Here is a 19,480-nt window from a genome sequence, read left to right as displayed (position 1 = left end):
TAAAGGTGTGTATGTATGAGTAAACAGGTGTGTATGTATGAGTGTAAAGGTGTGTATGTATGAGTAAACAGGTGTGTATGTATGAGTGTAAAGGTGTGTATGTATGAGTGTAAAGGTGTGTATGTATGAGTATAAAGGTGTGTATGTATGAGTAAACAGGTGTGTATGTATGAGTATAATGGTGTGTATGTATGAGTGTAAAGGTGTGTATGTATGAGTATAAAGGTGTGTATGTATGAGTAAACAGGTGTGTATGTATGAGTATAATGGTGTGTATGTATGAGTGTAAAGGTGTGTATGTATGAGTAAACAGGTGTGTATGTATGAGTATAATGGTGTGTATGTATGAGTATAAAGGTGTGTATGTATGAGTGTAAAGGTGTGTATGTATGAGTATAAAGGTGTGTATGTATGAGTAAACAGGTGTGTATGTATGAGTGTAAAGGTGTGTATGTATGAGTAAACAGGTGTGTATGTATGAGTACAAAGATGTGTATGTATGAGTGTAAAGGTGTGTATGTATGAGTGTACAGGTGTGTATGTATGAGTAAACAGGTGTGTATGTATGAGTGTATCAAATCAAATCAAATCAAATTTATTTATATAGCCCTTCGTACATCAGCTGATATCTCAAAGTGCTGTACAGAAACCCAGCCTAAAACCCCAAACAGCAAACAATGCAGGTGTAAAAGCACGGTGGCTAGGAAAAACTCCCTAGAAAGGCCAAAACCTAGGAAGAAACCTAGAGAGGAACCGGGCTATGTGGGGTGGCCAGTCCTCTTCTGGCTGTGCCGGGTAGAGATTATAACAGAACATGACCAAGATGTTCAAATGTTCATAAATGACCAGCATGGTCGAATAATAATAAGGCAGAACAGTTGAAACTGGAGCAGCAGCACAGTCAGGTGGACTGGGGACAGCAAGGAGCCTTCATGTCAGGTAGTCCTGGGGCACGGTCCTAGGGCTCAGGTCAGTTGAAACTGGAGCAGGAGCATGGCCAGGTGGACTGGGGACAGCAAGGAGTCCTCATGTCAGGTAGTCCTGGGACATGGTCCTAGGGCTCAGGTCCTCCGAGAGAGAGAAAGAAAGAGAGAAGGAGAGAATTAGAGAACGCACACTTAGATTCACACAGGACACCGAATAGGACAGGAGAAGTACTCCAGATATAACAAACTGACCCCAGCCCCCGACACATAAACTACTGCAGCATAAATACTGGAGGCTGAGACAGGAGGGGGTCAGGAGACACTGTGGCCCCATCCGAGGACACCCCGGACAGGGCCAAACAGGAAGGATATAACCCCACCCACTTTGCCAAAGCACATCCCCCACACCACTAGAGGGATATCTTCAACCACCAACTTACCATCCTGAGACAAGGCCGAGTATAGCCCACAAAGATCTCCGCCACGGTACAACCCAGGGGGGGCAACCAGACAGGCCGACCACAACAGTGAATCAACCCACCCAGGTGACGCACCCCCCCCAGGGACGGCACGAGAGAGCCCCAGCAAGCCAGTGACTCAGCCCCCGTAACAGGGTTAGAGGCAGAGAATCCCAGTGGAAAGAGGGGAACCGGCCAGGCAGAGACAGCAAGGGCGGTTCGTTGCTCCAGAGCCTTTCCGTTCACCTTCCCACTCCTGGGCCAGACTACACTCAATCATATGACCCACTGAAGAGATGAGTCTTCAGTAAAGACTTAAAGGTTGAGACCGAGTTTGCGTCTCTGACATGGGTAGGCAGACCGTGTAAAGGTGTGTATGTATGAGTAAACAGGTGTGTATGTATGAGTATAATGGTGTGTATGTATGAGTGTAAAGGTGTGTATGTATGAGTAAACAGGTGTGTATGTATGAGTGTAAAGGTGTGTATGTATGAGTAAACAGGTGTGTATGTATGAGTATAATGGTGTGTATGTATGAGTGTAAAGGTGTGTATGTATGAGTAAACAGGTGTGTATGTATGAGTATAATGGTGTGTATGTATGAGTATAAAGGTGTGTATGTATGAGTGTATAGGTGTGTATGTATGAGTAAACAGGTGTGTATGTATGAGTGTAAAGGTGTGTATGTATGAGTAAACAGGTGTGTATGTATGAGTATAATGGTGTGTATGTATGAGTGTAAAGGTGTGTATGTATGAGTAAACAGGTGTGTATGTATGAGTGTAAAGGTGTGTATGTATGAGTAAACAGGTGTGTATGTATGAGTGTAAATGTGTGTATGTATGAGTAAACAGGTGTGTATGTATGAGTATAATGGTGTGTATGTATGAGTAAACAGGTGTGTATGTATGAGTGTAAAGGTGTGTATGTATGAGTATAATGGTGTGTATGTATGAGTATAAGGATGTGTATGTATGAGTATAAGGATGTGTATGTATGAGTATAATGGTGTGTATGTATGAGTATAAGGATGTGTATGTATGAGTATAATGGTGTGTATGTATGAGTATAAAGGTGTGTATGTATGAGTGTACAGGTGTGTATGTATGAGTAAACAGGTGTGTATGTATGAGTATAATGGTGTGTATGTATGAGTGTAAAGGTGTGTATGTATGAGTAAACAGGTGTGTATGTATGAGTATAATGGTGTGTATGTATGAGTATAAAGGTGTGTATGTATGAGTGTAAAGGTGTGTATGTATGAGTAAACAGGTGTGTATGTATGAGTGTAAAGGTGTGTATGTATGAGTGTAAAGGTGTGTATGTATGAGTATAAAGGTGTGTATGTATGAGTAAACAGGTGTGTATGTATGAGTATAATGGTGTGTATGTATGAGTGTAAAGGTGTGTATGTATGAGTAAACAGGTGTGTATGTATGAGTATAATGGTGTGTATGTATGAGTATAAAGGTGTGTATGTATGAGTGTAAAGGTGTGTATGTATGAGTATAAAGGTGTGTATGTATGAGTAAACAGGTGTGTATGTATGAGTGTAAAGGTGTGTATGTATGAGTAAACAGGTGTGTATGTATGAGTACAAAGATGTGAATGTATGAGTGTAAAGGTGTGTATGTATGAGTGTACAGGTGTGTATGTATGAGTAAACAGGTGTGTATGTATGAGTGTAAAGGTGTGTATGTATGAGTAAACAGGTGTGTATGTATGAGTATAATGGTGTGTATGTATGAGTGTAAAGGTGTGTATGTATGAGTAAACAGGTGTGTATGTATGAGTGTAAAGGTGTGTATGTATGAGTAAACAGGTGTGTATGTATGAGTATAATGGTGTGTATGTATGAGTATAAAGGTGTGTATGTATGAGTGTAAAGGTGTGTATGTAAACAGGTGTGTATGTATGAGTGTAAAGGTGTGTATGTATGAGTAAACAGGTGTGTATGTATGAGTGTAAATGTGTGTATGTATGAGTAAACAGGTGTGTATGTATGAGTATAATGGTGTGTATGTATGAGTAAACAGGTGTGTATGTATGAGTAAACAGGTGTGTATGTATGAGTGTAAAGTTGTGTATGTATGAGTAAACAGGTGTGTATGTATGAGTGTAAAGGTGTGTATGTATGAGTATAATGGTGTGTATGTATGAGTATAAGGATGTGTATGTATGAGTATAAGGATGTGTATGTATGAGTATAATGGTGTGTATGTATGAGTATAAGGATGTGTATGTATGAGTATAATGGTGTGTATGTATGAGTATAAAGGTGTGTATGTATGAGTGTACAGGTGTGTATGTATGAGTAAACAGGTGTGTATGTATGAGTATAATGGTGTGTATGTATGAGTGTAAAGGTGTGTATGTATGAGTAAACAGGTGTGTATGTATGAGTGTAAAGGTGTGTATGTATGAGTAAACAGGTGTGTATGTATGAGTATAATGGTGTGTATGTATGAGTGTAAAGGTGTGTATGTATGAGTAAACAGGTGTGTATGTATGAGTATAATGGTGTGTATGTATGAGTATAAAGGTGTGTATGTATGAGTGTACAGGTGTGTATGTATGAGTAAACAGGTGTGTATGTATGAGTGTAAAGGTGTGTATGTATGAGTAAACAGGTGTGTATGTATGAGTATAATGGTGTGTATGTATGAGTGTAAAGGTGTGTATGTATGAGTAAACAGGTGTGTATGTATGAGTGTAAAGGTGTGTATGTATGAGTAAACAGGTGTGTATGTATGAGTGTAAATGTGTGTATGTATGAGTAAACAGGTGTGTATGTATGAGTATAATGGTGTGTATGTATGAGTAAACAGGTGTGTATGTATGAGTAAACAGGTGTGTATGTATGAGTGTAAAGTTGTGTATGTATGAGTAAACAGGTGTGTATGTATGAGTGTAAAGGTGTGTATGTATGAGTATAAGGTGTGTATGTATGAGTATAAGGATGTGTATGTATGAGTATAAGGATGTGTATGTATGAGTATAATGGTGTGTATGTATGAGTATAAGGATGTGTATGTATGAGTATAATGGTGTGTATGTATGAGTATAAAGGTGTGTATGTATGAGTGTACAGGTGTGTATGTATGAGTAAACAGGTGTGTATGTATGAGTATAATGGTGTGTATGTATGAGTGTAAAGGTGTGTATGTATGAGTAAACAGGTGTGTATGTATGAGTATAATGGTGTGTATGTATGAGTATAAAGGTGTGTATGTATGAGTGTAAAGGTGTGTATGTATGAGTAAACAGGTGTGTATGTAACTGAGTATAATGGTGTGTATGTATGAGTGTAAAGGTGTGTATGTATGAGTAAACAGGTGTGTATGTATGAGTATAATGGTGTGTATGTATGAGTATAAAGGTGTGTATGTATGAGTGTACAGGTGTGTATGTATGAGTAAACAGGTGTGTATGTATGAGTGTAAAGGTGTGTATGTATGAGTAAACAGGTGTGTATGTATGAGTATAATGGTGTGTATGTATGAGTGTAAAGGTGTGTATGTATGAGTAAACAGGTGTGTATGTATGAGTGTAAAGGTGTGTGTGTATGTATGAGTAAACAGGTGTGTATGTATGAGTGTAAATGTGTGTATGTATGAGTAAACAGGTGTGTATGTATGAGTATAAAGGTGTGTATGTATGAGTAAACAGGTGTGTATGTATGAGTATAATGGTGTGTATGTATGAGTAAACAGGTGTGTATGTATGAGTGTAAAGTTGTGTATGTATGAGTAAACAGGTGTGTATGTATGAGTGTAAAGGTGTGTATGTATGAGTATAATGGTGTGTATGTATGAGTAAACAGGTGTGTATGTATGAGTGTAAAGGTGTGTATGTATGAGTAAACAGGTGTGTATGTATGAGTACAAAGATGTGAATGTATGAGTGTAAAGGTGTGTATGTATGAGTGTACAGGTGTGTATGTATGAGTAAACAGGTGTGTATGTATGAGTAAACAGGTGTGTATGTATGAGTATAATGGTGTGTATGTATGAGTATAAAGGTGTGTATGTATGAGTGTAAAGGTGTGTATGTATGAGTAAACAGGTGTGTATGTATGAGTGTAAAGGTGTGTATGTATGAGTAAACAGGTGTGTATGTATGAGTGTAAATGTGTGTATGTATGAGTAAACAGGTGTGTATGTATGAGTATAATGGTGTGTATGTATGAGTAAACAGGTGTGTATGTATGAGTAAACAGGTGTGTATGTATGAGTGTAAAGTTGTGTATGTAAGTAAACAGGTGTGTATGTATGAGTGTAAAGGTGTGTATGTATGAGTATAATGGTGTGTATGTATGAGTATAAGGATGTGTATGTATGAGTATAAGGATGTGTATGTATGAGTATAATGGTGTGTATGTATGAGTAAACAGGATGTGTATGTATGAGTATAATGGTGTGTATGTATGAGTATAAAGGTGTGTATGTATGAGTGTAAAGGTGTGTATGTATGAGTAAACAGGTGTGTATGTATGAGTATAATGGTGTGTATGTATGAGTGTAAAGGTGTGTATGTATGAGTAAACAGGTGTGTATGTATGAGTGTAAAGGTGTGTATGTATGAGTAAACAGGTGTGTATGTATGAGTATAATGGTGTGTATGGTGTAAAGGTGTATGTATGAGTAAACAGGTGTGTATGTATGAGTATAATGGTGTGTATGTATGAGTATAAAGGTGTGTATGTATGAGTGTAAAGGTGTGTATGTATGAGTAAACAGGTGTGTATGTATGAGTGTAAAGGTGTGTATGTATGAGTAAACAGGTGTGTATGTATGAGTATAATGGTGTGTATGTATGAGTGTAAAGGTGTGTATGTATGAGTAAACAGGTGTGTATGTATGAGTGTAAAGGTGTGTATGTATGAGTAAACAGGTGTGTATGTATGAGTGTAAATGTGTGTATGTATGAGTAAACAGGTGTGTATGTATGATGTATGAGTAATGGTGTGTATGTATGAGTAAACAGGTGTGTATGTATGAGTAAACAGGTGTGTATGTATGAGTGTAAAGGTGTGTATGTATGAGTAAACAGGTGTGTATGTATGAGTGTAAAGGTGTGTATGTATGAGTATAATGGTGTGTATGTATGAGTATAAGGATGTGTATGTATGAGTATAAGGATGTGTATGTATGAGTATAAAGGTGTGTATGTATGAGTATAAGGTGTGTATGTATGAGTATAATGGTGTGTATGTATGTATAAAGGTGTGTATGTATGAACAGGTGTGTATGTATGAGTAAACAGGTGTGTATGTATGAGTATAATGGTGTGTATGTATGAGTATAAAGGTGTGTATGTATGAGTAAACAGGTGTGTATGTATGAGTAAACAGGTGTGTATGTATGAGTATAATGGTGTGTATGTATGAGTGTAAAGGTGTGTATGTATGAGTAAACAGGTGTGTATGTATGAGTATAATGGTGTGTATGTATGAGTGTAAAGGTGTGTATGTATGAGTAAACAGGTGTGTATGTATGAGTGTAAAGGTGTGTATGTATGAGTAAACAGGTGTGTATGTATGAGTGTAAAGGTGTGTATGTATGAGTAAACAGGTGTGTATGTATGAGTGTAAAGGTGTGTATGTATGAGTAAACAGGTGAGTAAATGATGTATGTAAACAGGTGTGTATGTATGAGTGTAAAGGTGTGTATGTATGAGTAAACAGGTGTGTATGTATGAGTATAAAGGTGTGTATGTATGAGTATAATGGTGTGTATGTATGAGTATAAGGATGTGTATGTATGAGTATAAGGATGTGTATGTATGAGTATAATGGTGTGTATGTATGAGTATAAGGATGTGTATGTATGAGTATAATGGTGTGTATGTATGAGTATAAGGTGTGTATGTATGAGTATAAACAGGTGTGTATGTATGAGTATAATGGTGTGTATGTATGAGTGTAAAGGTGTGTATGTATGAGTAAACAGGTGTGTATGTATGAGTATAATGGTGTGTATGTATGAGTATAAAGGTGTGTATGTATGAGTGTAAAGGTGTGTATGTATGAGTAAACAGGTGTGTATGTATGAGTATAATGGTGTGTATGTATGAGTGTAAAGGTGTGTATGTATGAGTAAACAGGTGTGTATGTATGAGTATAATGGTGTGTATGTATGAGTATAAAGGTGTGTATGTATGAGTGTACAGGTGTGTATGTATGAGTAAACAGGTGTGTATGTATGAGTGTAAAGGTGTGTATGTATGAGTAAACAGGTGTGTATGTATGAGTGTAAATGTGTGTATGTATGAGTAAACAGGTGTGTATGTATGAGTATAATGGTGTGTATGTATGAGTAAACAGGTGTGTATGTATGAGTAAACAGGTGTGTATGTATGAGTGTAAAGGTGTGTATGTATGAGTAAACAGGTGTGTATGTATGAGTGTAAAGGTGTGTATGTATGAGTATAATGGTGTGTATGTATGAGTATAAGGATGTGTATGTATGAGTATAAGGATGTGTATGTATGAGTATAATGGTGTGTATGTATGAGTATAAGGATGTGTATGTATGAGTATAATGGTGTGTATGTATGAGTATAAAGGTGTGTATGTATGAGTGTACAGGTGTGTATGTATGAGTAAACAGGTGTGTATGTATGAGTATAATGGTGTGTATGTATGAGTGTAAAGGTGTGTATGTATGAGTAAACAGGTGTGTATGTATGAGTATAATGGTGTGTATGTATGAGTATAAAGGTGTGTATGTATGAGTGTAAAGGTGTGTATGTATGAGTAAACAGGTGTGTATGTATGAGTATAATGGTGTGTATGTATGAGTGTAAAGGTGTGTATGTATGAGTAAACAGGTGTGTATGTATGAGTATAATGGTGTGTATGTATGAGTATAAAGGTGTGTATGTATGAGTGTACAGGTGTGTATGTATGAGTAAACAGGTGTGTATGTATGTGTAAAGGTATAAGTAAACAGGTGTGTATGTATGAGTATAATGGTGTGTATGTATGAGTGTAAAGGTGTGTATGTATGAGTAAACAGGTGTGTATGTATGAGTGTAAAGGTGTGTGTGTATGTATGAGTAAACAGGTGTGTATGTATGAGTGTAAATGTGTGTATGTATGAGTAAACAGGTGTGTATGTATGAGTATAAAGGTGTGTATGTATGAGTAAACAGGTGTGTATGTATGAGTATAAAGGTGTGTATGTATGAGTAAACAGGTGTGTATGTATGAGTGTAAAGTTGTGTATGTATGAGTATAAGGATGTGTATGTATGAGTAAACAGGTGTGTATGTATGAGTAAACAGGTGTGTATGTATGAGTATAAAGGTGTGTATGTATGAGATAAGGATGTGTATGTATGAGTGTAAAGTTGTGTATGTATGAGTATAAGGATGTGTATGTATGAGTAAACAGGTGTGTATGTATGAGTAAACAGGTGTGTATGTATGAGTATAAGGATGTGTATGTATGAGTAAACAGGTGTGTATGTATGAGTATAAGGATGTGTATGTATGAGTATAAAGGTGTGTATAGTTACAGTTTGTACTACGTCGAGACACGGACTGTGTGTGAGAAACTTCTGACAAATGCCTACAGTGTGTGATACCACAGCCAGATGCCCTTAAGTCTCTGCCAGATGCCTTTACCTCTGCCAGATGGCCTTACCTCTGCCAGATGGCCTTACCTCTGCCAGATGGCCTTAAGTCTCTGCCAGATGCCCTTACCTCTGCCAGATGCCCTTACCTCTGCCAGATGGCCTTACCTCTGCCAGATGGCCTTAAGTCTCTGCCAGATGCCCTTACCTCTGCCAGATGCCCTTACCTCTGGTCTGTAGTAATGTTATCTCTCTGGCAGATGGCCTTACCTCTGCCAAATGCCCTTACCTCTGCCAGATGGCCTTACCTCTGCCAGATGCCCTTAGCTCTGCCAGATGCCCTTAGCTCTGCCAGATGCCCTTAGCTCTGCCAGATGCCCTTAGCTCTGTCAGACCACACATTTGGCAGATCCCCCTGTCTTTACAGCCATCCAAAGTGATCCAGTAGAGATCAGATGGTGGACCCACTGGATCCTCTGGTCTGTTTTAATGTTATAGTTTGGTAGAGAGGAGGAGAGAGATACTCTGGTCTGTTTTAATGTTATGGTCTGGTAGAGAGGAGGAGAGAGATACTCTGGTCTGTTTTAATGTTATGGTCTGGTAGAGAGGAGGAGAGAGATACTCTGGTCTGTAGTAATGTTATGGTCTGGTAGAGAGGAGGAGAGAGATACTCTGGTCTGTTTTAATGTTATAGTCTGGTAGAGAGGAGGAGAGAGATACTCTGGTCTGTAGTAATGTTATGGTCTGGTAGAGAGGAGGAGAGAGATACTCTGGTCTGTTTTAATGTTATGGTCTGGTAGAGAGGAGGAGAGAGATACTCTGGTCTGTTTTAATGTTATAGTCTGGTAGAGAGGAGGAGAGAGATACTCTGGTCTGTAGTAATGTTATGGTCTGGTAGAGAGGAGGAGAGAGATACTCTGGTCTGTTTTAATGTTATAGTCTGGTAGAGAGGAGGACATATACTCTGGTCTGTAGTAATGTTATAGTCTGGTAGAGAGGAGGACATATACTCTGGTCTGTTTTAATGTTATGGTCTGGTAGAGAGGATGAGAGAGATCCTCTGGTCTGTAGTAATGTTATGGTCTGGTAGAGAGGAGGACATATACTCTGGTCTGTAGTAATGTTATGGTCTGGTAGAGAGGATGAGAGAGATACTCTGGTCTGTAGTAATGTTATAGTTTGGTAGAGAGGAGGAGAGAGATACTCTGGTCTCTATGATGGTCTGGTAGATAGGAGGAGAGAGACTCTGGTCTCTAGGATGGTCTGGTAGAGGAGAGGAGAGGGGGAGAGGAAGGGGAATATGAGAGAGGGAGGAGAGAATGAGAGAGGAGAATATGAGAGAGGGAAAGGAGGATAGTATGGGAGAGGGTTAGGAGGAGAGGAGGAGAGTATGATAGGGGGAGAGGAGGAGAGTATGAGGGGGAGCAGGAGGAGAGTATGAGAGAGAAGAGAGTATGAGAGGGGGAGAGGAGGTGAGAGGGAGAGGAGGAGAGTATGAGAGGGGGAGGGGGAGGAGGGGAGAGGAGGGGGGATGGGAGAGGGAGAGGAGGGGAGGGGGAGGAGGGGAGAGGAGGGGAGGGGGAGGAGGGGAGAGGAGGGAAGATGTGAGGAGGGGAGAGGGAGAGTGGTATGGTAAAATAAACACAGGTGTACTTGGTGTTTGAGAACCAATGGAATGCAAAGGACAAAAACATGTAAAACTCTTTCAAATCTCCATCTAGTCTCATCCCAGTCTCACATCCATCTAACTCAAAAACATGTAAAACTCTTTCAAATCTCCATCTAGTCTCATCCCAGTCTCACATCCATCTAACTCAAAAACATGTAAAACTCTTTCAAATCTCCATCTAGTCTCATCCCAGTCTCACATCCATCTAACTCAAAAACACTCTAAAAGCCAAAGAGATTATTCATTAATACTTTATATACAAAATTCAAATATTAGTACAAGTATATTCAACATTTTCGCAGCATTATAATATTAATGATACATATTTACGTATATTAATCTTTTCATACATACAAATGCACAACTCAAGGTTTGATTGTACTGTAAATACATGCTCTGGTGTTAGGATTTTCTTTACAAACTGCTCTTGTGGTTTTCTAACTTACAGTAAGATTAAAACAGTTTGAGTGTCAGAGTTCACTTGTCAAAAAAACAAAAACAAAACCCGAAAGGAAACTAAATGAAAGACAGGAACGTATCAAGTGGAGCACTGCATTACTTGGCACGTGGTGCAACTCCACCCACCCCCTTCTCCATCTATGGGATATTATTGGATGGCCCACCTTTCAATTTTCTCTTCCAGCCAATGGCAGGCATTTAATATTTGTGACATTCACAGAACGCCCGATGATTGGTGGAGTTAATTTTGCATGGTCCGATGGCCTGGGTTTGCTCATTTTAGACCATTCCATTGGTCCTTAAGTGAAATCTCCACCCACACAAGGGCACCGGGGCCACGCAAAACTAACTCCACCAATGAGCAATGGTGGAACTTTTTAGGCGGGTGGGGCTAACATGAGAGTCAGGTCTCAGTAAGAGGATGATTGACAGCTGACAGAGGTCATTAATAACACCCCGTGTGTTTGTGGTAATGATAAGGGTGGGACAGACACTTCTAAACATTACCTGGGAAGAAAGGGGAGGTAGTTAACATACTCTAACATTTGTTCATCAAGAGGTGTGTATCTGGACATGAGATTTATAAAAAGTCTAAATAACCCCCCCCAACAAAATAAACAAACGAGTCTTTGGCTATTTCCATTCCATGTAGCCGTACAGGTAAACAGTTGAGTTGGCAAAATAAATACATTAACAAATACAAAATCTAGAGAAGAGGTTAAAGGTTAAAGGTTATGTCATGAGTATAGTGTACTGTATGGGAGCATACACAGCCCCCCCAGGCTGAAGTGGAGTGGGTCGATGCTGTAACCATTAAGCTCACACAGCTCTGTTCTGTTCACACAGCCGTCTGACAGTAAAACACCCCAAACCCTAGTCTGGACTACACCCTGTCAACTAACAGACTAACTCTAGTTTTGGACTATGTCAACTCAGACTGCGTATGTTCATCTATCAGACTAACTCAGTACCACACCCTAGTGAAACCCTCATTTCAACCAGGGGACTACACCCTGTCAACTAACAGACTAACTCTAGTAGCCATTTTCTTCCCAGTTCAGGTACATATCCCTGTAGTTGTGATGGTCTGATGAGGGATGGGGACTAACTCTAGTTAGCTGGACTACACCCTGTCAACTAACAGATTTTACCACACCCTAGTCTGCTATGTCAAAACAGACCACAGGGATGGACTAACTGTAGTCTGACCACCCTGTCAACTAACAGAGTACAGGTCACCCTGAACTCAGATCCATCCACATGTGTTTTCATCACAGGTTATGGTCTGCGTAATCTATCACTATCAAGTGTTTTCAACCAGGGCTTTTTCTTCCCAGTCTCATTTGTTTTCATCTGACAGGTTAGGGTGATTTTAAGGGTGTTGGTGACTGGAGACAGGTCAGTCTCCATTTGTTTTCATCACAGGTTAGGGTGATGGGTGTTGGGCTTCAGTCTCATTTGTTTTCATCACAGGTTAGGGTAATGGGTGTTGGGCTTCAGTCTCATTTGTTTTCATCACAGGTTAGGGTGTTGGGTGTTGGGCTTCAGTCTCATTTGTTTTCATCACAGGTTAGGGTGATGGGTGTTGGGCTTCAGTCTCATGTGTTTTCATCACAGGTTAGGGTGTTGGGTGTTGGGCATCAGTCTCATTTGTTTTCATCACAGGTTAGGGTGATGGGTGTTGGGCTATGCGTATCAGTCTCATGCTAGTAGCTAGTAGTATATAAAATGATGTACCTATAAGGGTTGTTCTGATATAGCCCCTGGTACAGTAAGCAGACATTCATTCACGTGTGTGTGTGTGTGTGCGTGCGTCTGTGTGTGTGTGTGATATGAATGCAACGGTGAAGGTATGTGGTGTTGTGTCACACTCCACTACGTTGATGCATACAGTGAACGTCTCCGATTGGTCCCTCATCAGTCATGTGCCTGCTCCAGGCCCTCTCATTGGCCCAGAGGACCAGGAAACATAACATTTATTAACTTCTACGGAGCGTGTCTCCTCTTTCAACTCCATCTTGTGATAGGCTCTCATCTACCTATCCTCCCTCCTCCTCCCCACTCCTCTACCTATCCTCTCTCCACCTCCCCTCTCCGTCTCCCTATCCTCTCTCCTCCCCCTATCCTCTCTCCCCTCTCCTTATCCTCTCTCCTCCCCTCTCCCTATCCTCTCTCCTCCCCCTATCCTCTCTCCTCCCTGTCCTCTCTCCTCCCTATCCTCTCTCCTCCCTATACTCTCTCCTCCCCCTATCCTCTCTCCTCCCTGTCCTCTCTCCTCCCTGTCCTCTCTCCTCTCCCCACCTCTCCTCTCTCCTCCCTGTCCTCTCTCATCCCCTCTCCTCTCCTCTCTCCTCCCTGTCCTCTCTCCTCCCTGTCCTCTCTCCTCTCCCCACCTCTCCTCTCTCCTCCCTGTCCTCTCTCATCCCCTCTCCTCTCCCCACCTCTCCTCTCCTCACCTCTCCTCTTCCTATCCTCTCTCCCCCTATCCTCTCTCTCCCTATCCTCTCTCCTCCCTATCCTCTCCCCACCTCTCCTCTCTCCTCCCTGTCCTCTCTCCTCCCCTCTCCTCTCCTCTCTCCTCCCTGTCCTCTCTCATCCCCTCTCCTCTCCCCACCTCTCCTCTTCCTATCCTCTCTCCTCCCTGTCCTCTCTCCTCCCTGTCCTCTCTCCTCCCTGTCCTCTCCCTATCCTCTCTCCTCCCTGTCCTCTCTCCTCCCTGTCCTCTCTCCTCCCTGTCCTCTCCCCACCTCTCCTCTCCCTATCCTCTCTCCTCCCTGTCCTCTCTCCCCCTATCCTCTCTCCTCCCTGTCCTCTCCCCCTCCTCTACCTATCCTCTCTCCACCTCTTTTCTCCTCTATCTATCCTCTCTCCACATCTCCTCATCATCTGCCCTCCTCTACAGGGCGTGTCTCTGCCTTCAGTTTGACAAAGTCCTTGGCCACCTCGTCGGCCGCACGCTGAGACAAGATACGCATCACCGTTACGCCCGTCTCGTCCTTCTGGATGGTTCCGCCCAGCGGGCACCAGCACACACACGACTTCCTGTCAGCCACGTCTCGGAGCTGGACCACGGCCACGCCCACAACACGGTCGGCCCGGCCGAAACAGTAGTCCTTCACCGTCACCTGCAGCTCATAGCAGTCTGGAGACTCCTTACCCAGGATACTGTTGGAGGGGGAGAGCGAAGAGGCAGAAGTGGTTCAACATTGTTGAAAAGTGTACACTACAGACTAATGGTGGAGTCCTAACTTTAAATCTGTGCACATTACTGGAAATCCAACAGTGGAGAATGGACGGTTGTTGTACAGTAGGATCTACATCTAACAGTGGAGAATGGATGGTTGTTGTACAGTAGGATCTACATCTAACAGTGGAGAATGGATGGTTGTTGTACAGTAGGATCTACATCTAACAGGTGGAGAATGGACGGTTGTTGTACAGTAGGATCTACATCTAACAGTGGATAATGGATGGTTGTTGTACAGTAGGATCTACATCTAACAGTGGAGAATGGATGGTTGTTGTACAGTAGGATCTACATCTAACAGGTGGAGAATGGACGGTTGTTGTACAGTAGGATCTACATCTAACAGTGGAGAATGGATGGTTGTTGTACAGTAGGATCTACATCTAACAGTGGAGAATGGATGGTTGTTGTACAGTAGGATCTACATCTAACAGGTGGAGAATGGACGGTTGTTGTACAGTAGGATCTACATCTAACAGTGGATAATGGATGGTTGTTGTACAGTAGGATCTACATCTAACAGTGGAGAATGGATGGTTGTTGTACAGTAGGATCTACATCTAACAGGTGGAGAATGGACGGTTGTTGTACAGTAGGATCTACATCTAACAGTGGAGAATGGATGGTTGTTGTACAGTAGGATCTACATCTAACAGTGGAGAATGGATGGTTGTTGTACAGTAGGATCTACATCTAACAGGTGGAGAATGGACGGTTGTTGTACAGTAGGATCTACATCTAACAGTGGAGAATGGATGGTTGTTGTACAGTAGGATCTACATCTAACAGTGGAGAATGGATGGTTGTTGTACAGTAGGATCTACATCTAACAGTGGAGAATGGATGGTTGTTGTACAGTAGGATCTACATCTAACAGGTGGAGAATGGACGGTTGTTGTACAGTAGGATCTACATCTAACAGTGGAGAATGGACGGTTGTTGTACAGTAGGATCTACATCTAACAGTGGAGAATGGATGGTTGTTGTACAGTAGGATCTACATCTAACAGTGGAGAATGGACGGTTGTTGTACAGTAGGATCTACATCTAACAGTTGGAGAATGGACGGTTGTTGTACAGTAGGATCTACATCTAACAGTGGAGAATGGACGGTTGTTGTACAGTAGGATCTACATCTAACAGGTGGAGAATGGATGGTTGTTGTACAGTAGGATCTACATCTAACAGGTGGAGAATGGACGGTTGTTGTACAGTAGGATCTACATCTAACAGTGGAGAATGGATGGTTGTTGTACAGTAGGATCTACATCTAACAGGTGGAGAATGGACGGTTGTTGTACAGTAGGATCTACATCTAACAGTGGAGAATGGATGGTTGTTGTACAGTAGGATCTACATCTAACAGTGGAGAATGGATGGTTGTTGTACAGTAGGATCTACATCTAACAGGTGGAGAATGGACGGTTGTTGTACAGTAGGATCTACATCTAACAGTGGATAATGGATGGTTGTTGTACAGTAGGATCTACATCTAACAGTGGAGAATGGATGGTTGTTGTACAGTAGGATCTACATCTAACAGGTGGAGAATGGACGGTTGTTGTACAGTAGGATCTACATCTAACAGTGGAGAATGGATGGTTGTTGTACAGTAGGATCTACATCTAACAGTGGAGAATGGATGGTTGTTGTACAGTAGGATCTACATCTAACAGGTGGAGAATGGACGGTTGTTGTACAGTAGGATCTACATCTAACAGTGGATAATGGATGGTTGTTGTACAGTAGGATCTACATCTAACAGTGGAGAATGGATGGTTGTTGTACAGTAGGATCTACATCTAACAGGTGGAGAATGGACGGTTGTTGTACAGTAGGATCTACATCTAACAGTGGAGAATGGATGGTTGTTGTACAGTAGGATCTACATCTAACAGTGGAGAATGGATGGTTGTTGTACAGTAGGATCTACATCTAACAGGTGGAGAATGGACGGTTGTTGTACAGTAGGATCTACATCTAACAGTGGAGAATGGATGGTTGTTGTACAGTAGGATCTACATCTAACAGTGGAGAATGGATGGTTGTTGTACAGTAGGATCTACATCTAACAGTGGAGAATGGATGGTTGTTGTACAGTAGGATCTACATCTAACAGGTGGAGAATGGACGGTTGTTGTACAGTAGGATCTACATCTAACAGTGGAGAATGGACGGTTGTTGTACAGTAGGATCTACATCTAACAGTGGAGAATGGATGGTTGTTGTACAGTAGGATCTACATCTAACAGTGGAGAATGGACGGTTGTTGTACAGTAGGATCTACATCTAACAGGTGGAGAATGGACGGTTGTTGTACAGTAGGATCTACATCTAACAGTGGAGAATGGACGGTTGTTGTACAGTAGGATCTACATCTAACAGGTGGAGAATGGATGGTTGTTGTACAGTAGGATCTACATCTAACAGGTGGAGAATGGACGGTTGTTGTACAGTAGGATCTACATCTAACAGTGGAGAATGGATGGTTGTTGTACAGTAGGATCTACATCTAACAGGTGGAGAATGGACGGTTGTTGTACAGTAGGATCTACATCTAACAGGTGGAGAATGGACGGTTGTTGTACAGTAGGATCTACATCTAACAGTGGAGAATGGATGGTTGTTGTACAGTAGGATCTACATCTAACAGTGGAGAATGGATGGTTGTTGTACAGTAGGATCTACATCTAACAGGTGGAGAATGGACGGTTGTTGTACAGTAGGATCTACATCTAACAGTGGAGAATGGATGGTTGTTGTACAGTAGGATCTACATCTAACAGTGGAGAATGGATGGTTGTTGTACAGTAGGATCTACATCTAACAGTGGAGAATGGATGGTTGTTGTACAGTAGGATCTACATCTAACAGGTGGAGAATGGACGGTTGTTGTACAGTAGGATCTACATCTAACAGTGGAGAATGGACGGTTGTTGTACAGTAGGATCTACATCTAACAGTGGAGAATGGATGGTTGTTGTACAGTAGGATCTACATCTAACAGGTGGAGAATGGACGGTTGTTGTACAGTAGGATCTACATCTAACAGTGGAGAATGGATGGTTGTTGTACAGTAGGATCTACATCTAACAGTGGAGAATGGATGGTTGTTGTACAGTAGGATCTACATCTAACAGGTGGAGAATGGACGGTTGTTGTACAGTAGGATCTACATCTAACAGTGGAGAATGGATGGTTGTTGTACAGTAGGATCTACATCTAACAGGTGGAGAATGGATGGTTGTTGTACAGTAGGATCTACATCTAACAGTGGAGAACGGACGGTTGTTGTACAGTTGGATCTACATCTAACAGTGGAGAATGGATGGTTGTTGTACAGTAGGATCTACATCTAACAGTGGAGAACGGACGGTTGTTGTACAGTAGGATCTACATCTAACAGGTGGAGAATGGATGGTTGTTGTACAGTAGGATCTACATCTAACAGTGGAGAATGGACGGTTGTTGTACAATAGGATCTACATCTAACAGGTGGAGAATGGATGGTTGTTGTACAGTAGGATCTACATCTAACAGGTGGAGCATGGATGGTTGTTGTACAGTAGGATCTACATCTAACAGGTGGAGAATGGACGGTTGTTGTACAGTAGGATCTACATCTAACAGTGGAGAATGGATGGTTGTTGTACAGTAGGATCTACATCTAACAGGTGGAGAATGGATGGTTGTTGTACAGTAGGATCTACATCTAACAGTGGAGAATGGATGGTTGTTGTACAGTAGGATCTACATCTAACAGGTGGAGAATGGATGGTTGTTGTACAGTAGGATCTACATCTAACAGGTGGAGAATGGATGGTTGTTGTACAGTAGGATCTACATCTAACAGGTGGAGAATGGACGGTTGTTGTACAGTAGGATCTACATCTAACAGTGGAGAATGGATGGTTGTTGTACAGTAGGATCTACATCTAACAGTGGAGAATGGACGGTTGTTGTACAGTAGGATCTACATCTAACAGTGGAGAACGGACGGTTGTTGTACAGTAGGATCTACATCTAACAGTGGAGAATGGACGGTTGTTGTACAGTAGGATCTACATCTAACAGTGGAGAATGGACGGTTGTTGTACAGTAGGATCTACATCTAACAGTGGAGAATGGACGGTTGTTGTACAGTAGGATCTACATCTAACAGTGGAGAATGGACGGTTGTTGTACAGTAGGATCTACATCTAACAGGTGGAGAATGGACGGTTGTTGTACAGTAGGATCTACATCTAACAGTGGAGAATGGATGGTTGTTGTACTTGACCTTTTTATAAAGCTTTGGTAATTAATATTTATTTCAAAGTAATCTCGCGAGCCAAACCCTCTAGTTTTGGCCCTTGCGCTGCCGTAGCGCCAGCAGAAAAGAGTTGTCAGGTGGTGAACACCTGAAAGTGGAGTTAAGGTGAAGGGCGACCCACAGGTGTTGGTTGGAAACACAGTGGGTTAAGAACTCACAATTGGAAGGTCTCATTGTACTTGGCTGTCCAGCTGTTGTTCTTTGACTTGGTGGTGAACTTCCTCTTCTGGGCTGCAAGGAGCGGACCAATCATATTGACTTCCACGAAGGGACGGAACATCCCTGATGTCTGCCACCTCATGTCATTCACCGCTATCACTGTAGGGGGGAGGGGGGGGGGGGTTGAGAGAAAGAGCGAGGGGACAACAGGTGAGAAATTAAAGCAATCGGTGTGAGAGCAGTAGATGGAAGGAGAAGGAGATGGAAAGATGGAATGATGAGAGATGGAATGATGAGAGATGAAAAGATGAGAGTTGGAGAAATGAGAGATGAAAAGATGAGAGTTGGAAAGATGAGAGACGGAAAGATGAGAGACGGAGAGATGGAGAGATGAGATATGGAGAGATGAGAGATGGAAAGACGAGATGGAAAGATGAGAGATTGAGAGATGAGATGGAAAGATGAAAGATGAGAGACGGAGAGATGGAGAGATGAGATATGGAGAGATGAGAGATGGAAAGACGAGATGGAAAGATGAGATTTTGAGAGATGAAATGGAAAGATGAGAGATGGAGAGATGAGAGATGGAAAGATGAGAGACGGAGAGATGGAGAGATGAGATATGGAGAGATGAGAGATGGAAAGACGAGATGGAAAGATGAGAGATTGAGAG

At 41.7% G+C, this 19,480-nt stretch overlaps 1 protein-coding gene and 1 long non-coding RNA gene across 2 annotated transcripts in view; one reads left to right on the top strand and one right to left on the bottom strand.

The window, feature by feature from the left end:
• Nucleotides 1-12,335: 12,335 nt before the first annotated feature.
• Nucleotides 12,336-13,212, top strand: LOC127911934 (uncharacterized). Its single transcript, XR_008079831.1, has 3 exons — nucleotides 12,336-12,366; nucleotides 12,515-12,610; nucleotides 12,659-13,212. It is a non-coding gene; the product is annotated as an uncharacterized LOC127911934 (long non-coding RNA).
• Nucleotides 13,213-13,725: 513 nt separating this feature from the next.
• LOC118377850 (protein unc-13 homolog B-like) overlaps nucleotides 13,726-19,480 on the bottom strand; it is a 135,911-nt gene continuing 130,156 nt past the window's right edge. The window contains exons 31-32 of the mRNA XM_052479557.1: nucleotides 18,807-18,966; nucleotides 13,726-14,254 (exon numbers count right to left, since the gene is read on the bottom strand). Of these exons, the coding sequence (XP_052335517.1) occupies nucleotides 13,972-14,254; nucleotides 18,807-18,966 (443 nt within the window). The 3' untranslated portion in view covers nucleotides 13,726-13,971. The remainder of the gene's footprint in view (nucleotides 14,255-18,806; nucleotides 18,967-19,480) is intronic.

The sequence above is a fragment of the Oncorhynchus keta genome, chromosome 25, assembly GCF_023373465.1.
Source record: "Oncorhynchus keta strain PuntledgeMale-10-30-2019 chromosome 25, Oket_V2, whole genome shotgun sequence".
NCBI lineage: Eukaryota > Metazoa > Chordata > Actinopteri > Salmoniformes > Salmonidae > Oncorhynchus > Oncorhynchus keta.
Note: the sequence above shows the minus strand (reverse complement) of the source record. Positions and strands in the feature narration are given on the sequence as shown.